This window comes from Glycine max, chromosome 3 (assembly GCF_000004515.6).
Source record: "Glycine max cultivar Williams 82 chromosome 3, Glycine_max_v4.0, whole genome shotgun sequence".
Lineage (NCBI taxonomy): Eukaryota > Viridiplantae > Streptophyta > Magnoliopsida > Fabales > Fabaceae > Glycine > Glycine max.
Genome location: NC_016090.4, coordinates 4582608 through 4596859, shown reverse-complemented (window position 1 = coordinate 4596859; position 14252 = coordinate 4582608). Strand labels below are relative to the sequence as shown.

Sequence of the window (14252 nt, the reverse complement as noted above, 5' to 3'; positions counted from 1 at the left end):
TCATCATCTTGCATGGTCCTACTGATATAATGCTACTTCTACGAAGAGGACATTCCAATGTTTCAATAGCATCTTAGATCTGCTCTATTATTACCAATCTTAAGGCAGAGTTCTTCATTAAGGATTTTGGTTTTCCCATTTCCACCATTTATTTCTTGGGGTAGAAAATAGAAAAGAAAGCTCAAAGTTTCTTATGCGAATTACTAGATGAGACTCTAATTCTGATTAGAAAATAACACCAAAAGGATATAAGAAACTGCACATAAGTTTGTCACTTTGTCTTATATGTTATACTCCCACTTGCTTCTTAAAAAAGGATTATTTCAACAATTTACAACTTAAATGTGTTACCAAAGTCCTGATCGAGGAACTTGTTTGCTAACATATGAGAACTGAGAATTTGAGAAATCATGGTTAACTTTGGTCAAGTCATATTTTATGCATAGAACTTTGCAAAAATGAAAATGGAACTGCATCAGTTGATAGGAGACCTCTTTTGGATCGGACATAAAATATACAATGTTCAAGGTAAGTACAAGCACAAGGCATGCATGGCTACAGAATGTGTCCTCTCTCAATGCACTTTTTTGTAGTTGGTCCGAGTGGATGAAAAAAAGTGATTGAGAAGAGAAACTCCACTAAAAGTGGTCAGTTAGGTTCTTTGGCGATACAGATTAGTCATCAGTATAGCTGATGGATACTCTGCATCAATGTGTTTGTGACCAAAAAAATTGCTCCCTTCTATAAACCTCCGCTATCCTGTCTATAATCACAATATGAACCTATAACTAAATATTCAGTCTAACTTTTATTTTAAACATGCAGAAATCAATGTGTATACCAGATAGTGCTTGTATAAGTTGTGAATTTGAAACCATTGACTATCCTCAAGCATGCATTTAAACCTGCAGTACATACTGTCATCACTTTAGCTTTCAATGTATTTTTTTTCTTTCATGGCCACATGCAGTAGACTTCCTGTTTCACCTGTGGATCACATGTGCAGTAGGAGGCCACATGCATCAAATTTTAGTTTCCACCTATGCCTCATATTCTCAATGATTATAAATTTGCACATAGATATTTATAGGTATAAAATAGGCGGTGGTGTCCGTGGTTCAAAGTAGCAAGCTAGTTGCTACTTGCAAAGACTATTTCAGTGTGCAGAGAAGATACTTCAATGTTTGTTCATCAATTTTCATCAACTTGGTCCTGCAGCTATTATGCTACTTTATGCAGAGGACATTCTAAATTTCAACAGCATCTTAGTTCAGTACTTCAGTTCTATTATTATCAATCTTCATGTTGGATTGGATGGGCACTTGAGCGGATCAAGATTGGAGATTCTTGGATGACTATGAGCTCTCCGACAAGGTTGTGACACCATGAAAAATGAGAAAATACTTATAAAAGACACTCTGATATTCAAATTAATAGATATTCCAATAGAGTGATTATTTTTGTATATATTACATGAGATAAATGCTCCAACTCTAGGATTCAAGGTCTTTTGTGGACAATAATACTATGTCTTGATATAGTTACAAAATAACTTTACTTTAGACCAAAGTATATATCTACTGTTCCCATATGTATAATAAGAGTCTTGTACTTGGTGTTAACATTGGTCAATGTCATTGCTTGTTACTTAGGTTAATCTACTTTAGGACAAAGTGAAACCATTGACATTGTTCAGATTGGCCCCAATCCCAATCCAAAACGGTACTCTCTCCACATAACCTTTGTTTTCACACTGCAACACCCACTTCCAAATTTATGAAAAGATTAAGAAAATCATTTGGTACCTGAAAGGGACTTGGTATATAGCATGGTTCTGTTTTGATCATTGGATTGCTTAGAAGCATAAACTAATTCTGATTGATACTAGATGTTATATATTTCACTGAATTTTGTTTTTCAATCCCTTGAATTCCACAAAAGCAACCAACCGACAATCACAAGATCCAGTGACGTGGCCAAATTTAAGCATTGGCATCCACCATAGAAGAATCACACAATGGATTCGTTTGTCTTCTGCATGAGCTGTGTCCTCCTTGTACTTCACCAAATCTTATCTTTCGTGCTAATCAAAATACTATTTTCATGACTTAGAATCAAGCACATTGAAATAGACTTTCACTTTCAAGAACACTACTAGTCAACATTTTCTTTCTAATGTGTCTTAACAAAGAGTCACTAATTCAACTTTCATCAAACTTAGAAGTTAGAACCAATATTTGTTTCCTTTCAAACACTGCCAAGGTTGAGGGAGGGTGCAACAGAATATCTCCTGGTGCTATCCAACCTACTTTCTGTGCATCTAGTCTAGTTTATCCGCATTTCATTTATGTTCAAACATTTAGTTTATTCTCCTCAGTTTTTTACATGCCCAAAGAGTTGCGAGGGTGCATCATGCCCAGTGGCTAAAATAGGGAAGGTCCATGTCTAATGCAGAGTGTTATATGTTAAGAGTTGTGCCTTTGTTAACAATTTAAGCTTTTGGTATAGTAGTAAGCTCTATTTGTCATACCAGTTTCTATAGTAAAACATCATTTGGCAAACAAATAGTTGGTCTGAAAAAAATTTGGATTAGGTTCGAGTCTTATAAATAGAAAAACATAATTAAAAAAAAGAACTCTATTAAAGGTGGTCAATCAAATTCTCTGTCACAGATTAGTCATTGGGTTAAAAAACATCATTTGCACTGTGTTGAGATCCTAAATTAACTATAAATATGATCAAAGTAGAGCTTATAAAGATTTGGACAATCTACACGACATAAACCCAATCCTAATTCAAGGCAATGCATATTTCAACATGCAAAAGAGAAATATCACAAAGAAAAGTCTTACAAACAAGCAAACATCTCCTAACATAAGCATAGATTAAAATATATTACAAGTTTTACTTTGCAATATTCAGATGAGTCCGTATGGTACACAAATTTTCACGGACATGTTATTTCATAAGGCAATACAATAATTAATAAACACCCCAAAGAAGAACAAATTAAAAAAAGAAAAAGAGCATTGGAACCTATGGAGATTGATGGAGTTTCAGTAAGAAAAACATCCATCTCCTTCTGGATCCTGAAATCCAATGTTCTCAATGGCACCAACCGTCTTGAACATCCTCCTCTTGTGAATCTCTTCCACCAGTGATCGTTGCTGTTGCTGTCTCCTCAGATCGACGAAGGAACGGATCCTGGTTAGCCTGTGCATTCCATGACACCTGTGAGAATCCATTCTCATGTTGCAAAACTGTTTGGTGAAATCAGATTCCATCACTTCTTCTCTAGGACAAAATCTTGTGTACTTTTCATTGCCTTTTGGTGTGTAGAAAAGGTGTTCTGCTCCTAGTGCTAGAGTTGGATCATGCTCATCTTCATTGCCGGGGTCGCAGCAATTGAGATTGAAACACTTGAAGGAGTTCATTGAGCTTTGTGAGCTCGCATCATCATTCATGAATAGTTCATCTGCAAAAATAGTTCAAAAGTTATGTTGAAATCAAATTCTTTACCTGCACTGAAAAATAATAGTAGTAGCATTTCTTGAGTACAACATCAACTATGTCCTAGAAATAGAAATTGACCCCACTAATCAATCGTTGTTATTAAAAGATGTAAATTTAATCATTAATTTTGCTAACCATTAGTTAATTTAGTTTCTAATATTATGAAAAAAACATTTTTATTTCCATTCATTAGTCATTAGTCACATTTTTCTAATGTTAGAGATAAAATTAACTAGTGGTGAGTTTTGGGGATCAAAGATGTTTTTATGTGTAAAGGGCCAAATTAATAGTTGGTTTCAATTTTGAAGAATCAAATTGATGTTTTACTTTCTTTTTATAAGATAAACTTACTAAACAACATTTCAACTCTTAAAGAATCAAAGTTGAAAAGTTACTTGTATTACGAGTTGAAAGAGGAGGAGTACCTTGAGGCCAATCTTGAGCAAAAGGGTAATGATTCTCACGATGGTGGGAACTATTCTTGTAGGAAGAAGAACCAAAAACTGGAAGTGAAGCATGAGAGGAAGAACGAGAAGTTGGTGAGAAGAAAGGGTGGTGGTTACTCATATCATATTCTTCTTCATAGCTAAAACTATGCTGTTTTTGATACTTAGCACTGCCCCAGTCCCTCCATGTTGGGACCAAAGCTGATATCTCTTCCTCAATCATTTCAGCAATCTCCAATGGTTCCAAGTCACTAATCTCCAGTTCTTTAACCATCTCCATTGCCACATCAATGGCAGTGTCGTTTATGGTATCGAATGGAAAGAATATGTTTCTCTTTTGCCCTGCATGCAAAACAAAACTTTGAAGCAAACCACTTTATGTAACACAAAATATTATTAATAGTAGTAGTATCTTGTGTTGAAATTTTATGTGCATACCATTTTTGTTAGAAATTTGTACTTTAAGGAAAACTGTGTCATTCTCTTCATTCATGGATCCAGTGATTGTCATGTGTGTGTCCTTTGTTTGGTTACTCTTTGGTGGAGGTAGCTCTTTGGCTAGTAATGCAGTGAAATTTAGTGTGGGGGTTTGTTTTTTGGGTAATGTTGGGCTAGGAAGTGGAGAGTCTAGTTGTTCCGTGGCTAAAAATGGATCCAACAAGAGCTCCTTTGCTGACAACCTCTCTGAGACATTTGCCAAACATTTTCCCACAAATTTTTGGGCTTCCAAGTCATGGATTCTGTAATACGCTTCTGGCAGCTTCCCCTGTTGAATCAAATCAATCAAGTATGTGAAATGAATCTTTTGTATTGGGAAAAAAATGTATATGATTATTTTGCTTCTAAGCATATAGTATATATCAATATTAGTCTTTAACTAAATTGAATGGCGTGGTATGATTTATGTAACCAACCTCACTCAGTCAGATAAGGCTTTTGCTGTAGTTGACAAGTGGTATTTTGCTGGGGTTATTAATAGTGAAAGGACATAACTTTTTTGTTGGGGTTATTAAATTTGATTAAAAAATGTACTTTTAAGTTAAATTTTTTCAAACTTAACTTACTTCACTTTAAACTTTAAACTAAAATTAATTTTGCAAAATCTAGTTTGTAAAAAGTTGATCCTAAACTTATGTGAAATGGAATTTGATTCTAGCAGGGCAAGAAAAGTTAATCCTAACTTATATGAAATGTAAAAGTTGATCCTAACAGGCTAAGAGAAAAAAAAAAGGTATAGCCTGTCCAATTAATAAAGCCTACCGAAGTAACTTTCTTGTATATCTGAGCAGGGTTGGAGCACTCGCTGTATGGGAACTCAGAAGTAAAAATTTCAATCATGCACATCCCAAAGGAGTATATGTCTACCAACTCATTGTATTCCTCTTCATACAACTCTGGTGCCATAAATTCTGGTGTACCTGAAGGTTCAACAAAACAAAAACTTCAGTTTTGTAGACACATTTTTTTAGCTCAGATTACTAATAATCATTGATAATTTAGGTACCAACTAAAAGAGCAAGAGGAATTGCCTATGACACTGTGTGCATGTTGGGAGCCACGGAGAATGGCTGCAAGGCCCAAGTCACCAATTTTGACCTGCCCCAAATGGCCATTGATGAAGATATTGTCACACTTGAGGTCTCTATGTATGACAGGAGGATCATGGCTGTGCAAATACTCCAAGCCACTTAGAATCTGGCGTGCCCAATTCTTCACTGCTCTTATATCTACTCGCTGGTACTTCTTTCTATACCTACATTACATATATAGTATTCATGTATACATTCATCTAAGAAAAGTAAAATTGTCTATTAAGAGTAATTTTTACATGGATACAACATTTATAAAAACCAATTGAAAATTTAAGATGTATATGAAGGAATTGGATTCAGTGCCGTCAAATGTGTTCACAGTCACAGTATTTGTAACAGTTGGATGAAGATTTGCCGAATCAGATCTTAAATGTGTATTTTAAACTTTTATTTATTGAGATAAAATATGAACCGTTTGATCTTCATCAGACAATTCTAAATTACAGAATGCCTGAAAAACTGAATGTTGCAAAGAATTTGGATTCCAAGAATTAGAATTAAAATAAGAACAAAATTTAGACACAGTTTCTTGAATGTTTTTAGCGGTGTTTTTTAATCAGAATTAGTATTATTTCATCTCAATGAAATTCTAATTATGATGAGAAAACAGCAAAACAAAATACTTAAGAGACTAGATATTTTGTCTTTTAAATTTTGGTTGATATGCCTTTTGGTGGTTGGTTGTCCGGTGTCAACTTAGTTGGGATCATGACAACCTCCTTTCTACAATATCTTGTCTCTTTTGCTAAAAAAAATTCTTTAAAATAAGAATTTAATTATATGTGTTAGTGTAGAGATTTTTACACTATTAACTAATTAAAAATCACTTTAGGTATGAGTTTATTTCCTATATACATACGTAACTTATGTTCTCTAAAAATAAAGTCTATGCTGATGTTATTTTAGTATTAACTTGAAGATTCGATTAAGCACTGTATTCATGTGGAATTGCCAATTAAGTTAAAGGGTTCAAATATATGAAAATATTAACAAGTAATGGTTGATTATATTACTCTCTTAGGGTGCCAGAGGTGAACAATTCGGTGATGAAGTTGAAGGTTCTACAATGGACATCAATCCAAGAATCATGGAAGGTCATGATAGAGTCATGTTCCAAGTTCTTGAGGAGATGAACCTCTGAATAAAGCCTCGGAAGTAGATCTGGTGAATGAAACACATCACCAAGCTTGACTTGGTTCCAAGCCACTTCTCTTCCTAGCACCTCATCAAATGCCCTATACACTACCTTCACTGCTCCTTTGCCTAGAATGTCCCTGAACTACACCAACCAATAAACATAAACATAATAATACAGATTAGTTAATAATTAATAATTTAATACTATTAACACCAACCAGGCAACTAGATAAATAAGATTAATTTACATGTGCCACTAGTTTGCACTAGTGGTCAAACTTAACTGTGGATGTGTAACATAGTTTTGGCCATTCAATTTGGCTCCTTTAAAAATGACCCTTGGTGTATTAGGGAGATAATAAGATAACACTGTGTGAGTAAGGTGGTGCGTCACGAAAATAAACCCAGGACTTGGTAAAGGACAAAACCGAACATATGGTGCTTAATTAATTTCTTTATTTATAATAAATTGACTTAATCATAAGACGGCAACTGAAATATTAAAAATTAGGAAAAGAAAAATCTTCCCTTTTTTAAGCAAATAAATAATTAAGTTAAACATTACGTAATTCCACGAAACTGGCCAATAACAAAAGGCACTTAGAGAGTGAAACCAATTTTCATGGGCAGACTAACTTGGTAAAAATATTAAACAGAGAAAATATCAATTTAGTTTCTTGAAATTCCTATATCAACTGTCAAATTAATTTTTGTTATGATAAAAAGGCAAAAATAATCCCCACCTTGATAATTAACAATCATTTTGATTTTTAAAATTAGTATCATTGACCAATTTGATCCCTAACATTTCACAAATCAATCTAATCCCTAAATTTGACAACTATTGATAATCTGATCCCTATATTTGACAACTATTGTTAATTTGATCCAAAAATTTGACAACTATATGTTAATTTGTTTTTTAAGGCAGAGACAAATTGAATGATGAACAAATGAGTAGGAGACTAAAATGGCAAAAAATGATTAATTTTAACGACTAAAAATTCTTTTTTATAATTTCAAGACTTAAAGAATTTAAGAATTAATGATAATATTTAGTAACAAAAAGTACTTTTTTACCATTAATACCGAGATCACAAAAACTTAGTGATATTTTTATAAAAAAAAATACCTATAAATTGTTTCTTCACTAATTTTAATTGTTTTAGTATTATAGGTGATTATAATTTCAAAGTCAAACATGAATGTTTACGCATCTCAATCTAAGTCTAAAACAAGAGAACATCTTCATCAATCTATCAACTCACATATCCCTCCAACTCAATAACCATATTCTGAATATTGGACCAAATTAGTCAGAAACATAATGATCCATTAACAAAACAGGAAGCAGAAATAAGAATCAATGAGAAACACTTACACGTCCATATCGACCTGAAGGGTCAGTTTCAACATATCCAAGCTCAGCCTTGCCTCCAAATCTCCCCTTGTACATGGCTCTTTTTGTGGCTCAATCCACTAACCACAATTCTAACTTAACCGGCACAGATATCTTTCACAGAATTCTAACTTACAACTATGTACTAGTATTGAAAATTTTAGCAACAAATTAAATATTATATGTGACTATTATGTGACTCAACTGAAGGGTGTGTCCTAGATGATCCGAGGCTTCCATTCATGGTTCTCGTAAGAAAAGACACCAAACAATTGCCACAAGAGGCGTGAGTAGTCAACACTAAGCATAATCCAAGCCATTTCAACAACTCCACATGAAAGCTCGTAGAAGTGCTTGGGAACCATTGGTGTTTAACCTGTGAACAAATCTTAGTGTGTATATTGAAGGACTTAAAATATATAGGAAGAGTGGCAATAACAACAAGAGGGTGCCACTCCTTTGATCGAGAGAGATTTTTTTTTTTTTTGTAGTGAGACAAAGGAAACTGTGTTTGTTGTATGGATTATTATTAAAGAAGAACAATGATTATTGTGTGTTGTCCCGCAATAAGGTCACACCAAAGAAAATTGTTGAGTGTTGAGCCAAAAGACTAATGAGTGTTTTGGTTGAAAATTCTTGTGGATGATGATGAAGAGAGTTTGATGAGGGTGAATAGGTTATCAGAAATTGAAAAGACAGTATAAAAGACATGGGCAAAAAACCTGGCCTCTGAATTTGAAGAATCTACGAACATTCTTTGAGAAAAACATTTGTGGATGTGAGAGGATAAAAGTCAGATATAATTAGAAATTAAGAGAGAGAGAGAATCTAAGGAGGAAAAGGGTTCTACAGATTTTGATCTTGATTTTGGAGAGAAAAGATCAGAGAAGTGTAATCTCAAAACCACAATCAAGCTTTGTGGATTTGGTTCTGTGGATGGAGGAAAAAAGAGTGGTTGGTGTAATATAGAAGAGTCTACGCTTGTTAGAATGAATAATTCATTGCAGAGCAGTCAATGTTTGTGTAGTTATACACCAAATTAAAAATCAGTATCAATTATTTCAGGAACATCTTCTTATATATATATATATATATATATATATATATATATTAAATTTTATTAATCTAATCATGAGTTTAAAAATTTGTATTGAGAAAATATAACTTTTATTAAGATTTTAAAACTAATTAGTATTTCATTAAATAAATTAAATTTAATATATAATATATTTTTAAAAATATAAATAAATATTAACTCTAAGATTATATAACTACAATATATATATATATATATATATATATATATATATATATATAATTATTGAAAAGAGTCAAAAGAGTACTAATTTCATCAAGATTTACTCTTACCAATAACTTGATCTCGTTTTTACCTTTCTTGTTATATATTGTTATCTTAATTTCGTTCACTTGAAAATTCCATAACTTGCTGCTCATAGACAGTTTTTATAGAATAATTCAGTCGTTTTCTCACACAAAAACTAGAACTGTAGTCGTATCAAGTTGTCAATGCAATTGTTCTAATGATGGTTGCGTAGGTAATTTGAGAATCTGTTTTATTTTTTTCACATATTTGAGAAGCTATACATTATTAAGAACTAACATATATCTTCTATGGAACCCAAACAAATAAAATATTTACTGCGTATGTATAACATTTTTTTTACAGGCATGTGTATATATTCTTATTTTTTTTTAACATGAAATAGGTATCAAATATCTGCTATTAATTTTTTAATAACTAATATTTGTCAGAAAGATCTGACTCACCATCATTAGTGGCTTAATGTCACTTTAGACCACGATGACAATGTTTTATGTTGCAAATACTTTCAAGTGAATTGTTGATTTGTGTATTGTGGATTTTTTGTTTCGCTTACTACATCTTCTCAATTTCTTTTTTCAAACTTTCAAATCCCTTGTTTTGGCATTTTTATACTGTCAAAAAATTTGCAACACCTTAAAACAACTAAAAAATATCTTGAATTGACAATATTTTACCACATATGATTGATACATCAAATTAGTAACCCACATGAAAAATCACATGACTATCACATTATTGATTAACAATAATATTGGATGGAAAGACTAAAAATAATAACAAACATTGTTGATGAGGAAGTAAGATGGGTCAAAATATTATTGAAGGATTAAAAGTGAATTTTGTGATGAAAAGATAAAATATTAAACTGGTCAAAAAATACTAAGAGACTAAAGTAAATTTTGTGAAAAATGAAAAATTAAAATAATAATTTATAAAAAAAAATTATGCAAGGATACCTCATCAAAATAGTGAAGATGTCTCGACTCATGTATGGCTAATGATATGACTATTACATCATCATTTAATGTTGATACTTAAAGATAAAGATAAAAAATCTAAAAGAAGAAAAAGTTTAAAAAGTAAAATTGATAATTTTTTAAAGACCAATAATAGAAAAATTTTAAAAATAGGGACCAAAAACATATAAAATATTATATAAAACAGTTTAATTTTAATTAAAGATATATTATATGAATAAAAACTAACACAAAACCTAATTTTTACTGTATGATATCTTTTAATGTTTTATTTGAGCTTTCTTTTAGAAAAATCTTAACCTAACTTAAGTATCACCCAATACAATCTTGTTTGAAATAGGTAGAATTATTATGAATCATAATTTTTTTTTCAAATTTTACACACTTAAAATTTGAACTTGACAACAATTAATTTGCGTGTTTGATGATATTTTTACTAATTATAATATATATATATATATATATATATATATATATTCAATTCAATTTTTATTGTAAATTGGCAAAACATGCCTTGGTTACAAATAACATACTATTATTTTTTTTCTTAACGTTTCGATTCATTTGAAGAAATGGACTTTGATTAATTTGGAATTGGGTTAGGAGGTAAGTAAAGTTTAATTAAAAATTATTTTTATTAATGATCAAACTCGCATAATACCTAAACAATTTAATTTTAACTTCAACACATATCAGTCACTTGTGCTGGATCATTGGGTTTTTTTTTTTTTAAGAATTTCACTAATAAGTGCTTTTAGGAATATACTAATTAAATAAAATGTTGTTTATTATTTTTATCAATTACATATGAAAACATTAATAATTATAGATTTTCAAGATGCAGCATACGTGTATTTTTTACACAATTGTTCTTCTTTTTTATTGTATTTTCTGAAAAGCAGGATTTTTATTTATTTATTTTTTATACATCAAGATTTTTATTTATAGTAAAACAAAAGTCTATTCTAGCTAGATTCTTTTCTGTCATATATACACAACTTATTGACGTGTTTAGCCACATCAAGAAAAAAAAAATACATACATGAAAGGATTGAAACTTGAAAGCTACAAGTCACGCAATAACATTCAGTGCCATCGACCTGTAACCAATAATACTCTATTAAAAATTTGGATAATTAGTATGCAGTTTATATATTAGTGCTTAATCATATGTACTATATCATTATTTATAGCATCTCTATTCTCTCTTTTCTTTTTCAGTAAAATCTCTATTCTCTCCTAAATTGATAAACGTACGCTTAAATATTATTCTCTTTGCAACGCATGCCGTAGACCTGGGCAACGTTGTTTTTTGATTTTGGGCGAACTTAATTAAATTTCATTATTGAATTTCTAAAGTGCGACCATATCAATAAAAAAGCAACCAATTAGATTTTATATTGCCAGAATAAAATGCGTTATATATTAACACAGTTAATAAAACTCTGCTTAACAGCCTATCCAAAAAAAAAAGTCGCGCGAAACAAATTTAAGCCAAATATTTTTATAGGAGAAAAAATTGATAGAAATATCATTGGGTTTGTGCATCACACCATTTAATCTATTATAAGTATATGATATAATATGCTAGGCTGTAAAAAAACTAGTATCTGATATAATATTTTTGAAAAAAAGTGTTTTAATTTAAAAATTATTCTAAATCTTCTTAATTACTTTTATAGTAATATTACCAAATAAAAATTATTAACTAAAAGTATTAAATATTTTGTTTTTAATTTAATAAATAAATTTATTTTCATTGAAATACTGTACTTTTGTATCGAATAATAAATATGTAAATAAATTCTTTCAATAAAAACATATATATAATTAAATGGGTGTCATGTACTACAAGTTCAATAAAAAAATATATATATAAATGGGTGTCTAAGAATTGAATTTCACAAAAAAAAAATTGAATTGAATTGACTCTAATATAGAACAAGCAAATCAAGATATTGACCTAAAGATGGTAAATTTTTATGATATTCGTTGATCATCATAATAATTGTCTTATTTAGTGTCTCGAGTTCGGCCGGAAATTATTGTTATGACGACGGTTATGGTATTAAGAAATCCTACAAAAGTGTATTTGGCGACGAGAATGAGAATCATATTCCCCACCTAACGAGAGAAAAAAGGTTACATTATTTTTTTCAAAAAAAATAATATTTAATTTTTTTTAAAAAAATGATAATTTATTATTAATTATTGGCTATTGTTATTTCAATTTCCGGATCTTGTGGAGGCCTGTGTAGAATCTAGAAATGAAAGTAGAAGAATTTTTTTTTTTCTAATGGTGGATATTGGGGACGAAAGTGAGGATATATATAAATATAATGGGTACGTATATGAGAAAAAGGAGCTGAGAGATACTCTTCTTCTCTTCTATATACACAGATTCCTATATTGACCTACATAATGTTTCTAAATTTATCAATCAAATTCTAATGAATTAATGTCAAATACGATAAGAGATAATTGACCAATAATCATATTTCTTTTTAAAATATGACTTTAGCCAAATTTTAACTTATAAAATTAGCTTATTGGTTAAGGGTTGCCCCAATCTATATGCACTATTTTGACCGGTTATATCATTAATTAATAGATGTAGAATTTTCAATGCATCTCCTTTCCATTGAGGGTCGGATATCTTAAATGTGAAATTTTTAGAATTAGATATTTGCAGATGATTTTATAGCAGACTAGTAATGAATGGAATAATAAGCCCAAAAATAATTGTTTGGTAGGATTAAGAGATCGAACCTTAAGTATATGCATATAGATTATGTGGAACAGAATAGTCAATTTTTTATTTTTTAAGTTAAAATGCAATTTTTTTCTCTCTAATTTTTTTAATTTGTGTTTTTTGTCTTCTCATTTTTTAATTGGGATATTTCATCTCCATTTTTAAAAAGTTTAAAATTTTAATTTTTTTATTTTTTTAATCTTGACATTTCATTTATTATACACGTGACAAATATTTTTAAAAATTATTTAATTAATAATGAACTTAATTTAATAAAAAATAAATACATAGCCAATAAGTTTGAGATTGATCAAGGGAATTTATTAAAATTGTACATTTTTTAAAATGAAAGATAAAATGTTTCAATTAAAAAAATAGGAAACTAAAATTATGGATTTTTTAAAAGTGAAAGAAAAAATGTCTAAATTAAAAAATATAAAAGACTAAAGTCGCAAATTTTTTTAAAAAAATGGGGACGAAAATTACATTTTTAATCTTTTTTTTATTTTTTGTATTGTTATTAGTGTGGGAAATATGGCTGTAGGGAGAGATGTAATTAAGTTGAAAACTTGTCCCCTGAGTATTTTTTAATTTTAAATTTTTTAATATCTAACTTTGATAATTTTAATATTTAATTTAATTTTAAAAATTTTCATATATAATATTGTTATATTAATAAATTTATTTAGTGAGATTTGACTTTGCAAATAATAGTATTTAAATGTTATTTTTCCTTTATAGTTTTATTGTAAAAATATTATTTTTTAGACAAATATTCTATTTCTCTTTACTGTTTTCATCATGAAGATGAAAATATTTGAGCATTATTTTTTTTATTTTTAATAGTTTTCCTCTTATAATTTGTACATTGTTATTTTAAAGATTATAAATTATTCATTTGCAATCATATGACTTTATTGGTCTTTGATTTATATTGATTTTATTTTAATTGATTTGAAATCAATTTATTTATTAAGCTTTGCTAATTAGAAAAACTTATAAATATTGTGTAAATGCAAAAATCATAGGGAGGCGGTTGAATTATTATTTAAAAATATATATAATGTTTTTTACAATATTGGTTATTGTGT

General features: G+C 29.8%; 1 protein-coding gene across 2 annotated transcripts; it reads right to left on the bottom strand.

Moving 5' to 3' along the window:
* Positions 1-2848: 2848 nt before the first annotated feature.
* WNK5 (with no lysine kinase 5) lies at positions 2849-9156 on the bottom strand. 2 transcript variants are annotated; one of them, XM_006576074.4, is made up of 7 exons: positions 8070-9156; positions 6565-6830; positions 5489-5712; positions 5220-5377; positions 4398-4725; positions 3939-4301; positions 2849-3475 (listed from the first exon to the last, which is right to left on the bottom strand). In XM_006576074.4, the coding sequence occupies exons 1-7, from the start codon at positions 8142-8144 to the stop codon at positions 3057-3059; spliced, it is 1833 nt and encodes a 610-aa protein (XP_006576137.1). In that variant the 5' UTR covers positions 8145-9156; the 3' UTR covers positions 2849-3056. The 2 variants fall into 2 exon arrangements, with proteins under 2 accessions (XP_006576137.1, NP_001237474.1); NM_001250545.1 differs by having other exon boundaries at positions 3057-3475; positions 5498-5712; positions 8070-8144.
* Positions 9157-14252: the final 5096 nt, after the last annotated feature.

Bases quoted from the DNA above. Each gene is read 5' to 3' on its own strand.
- WNK5 (XM_006576074.4), bottom strand. From the start codon at position 8,144: ATGTACAAGGGGAGATTTGGAGGCAAGGCTGAGCTTGGATATGTTGAA. The intron at 6,831-8,069 runs GTAAGTGTTTCT...TGGTTGGTGTAG, and splicing joins CTTCAGGTCGATATGGACGT to TTCAGGGACATTCTAGGCAA. The intron at 5,378-5,488 runs GCAATTCCTCTT...TTGAACCTTCAG, and splicing joins ACATGCACACAGTGTCATAG to GTACACCAGAATTTATGGCA.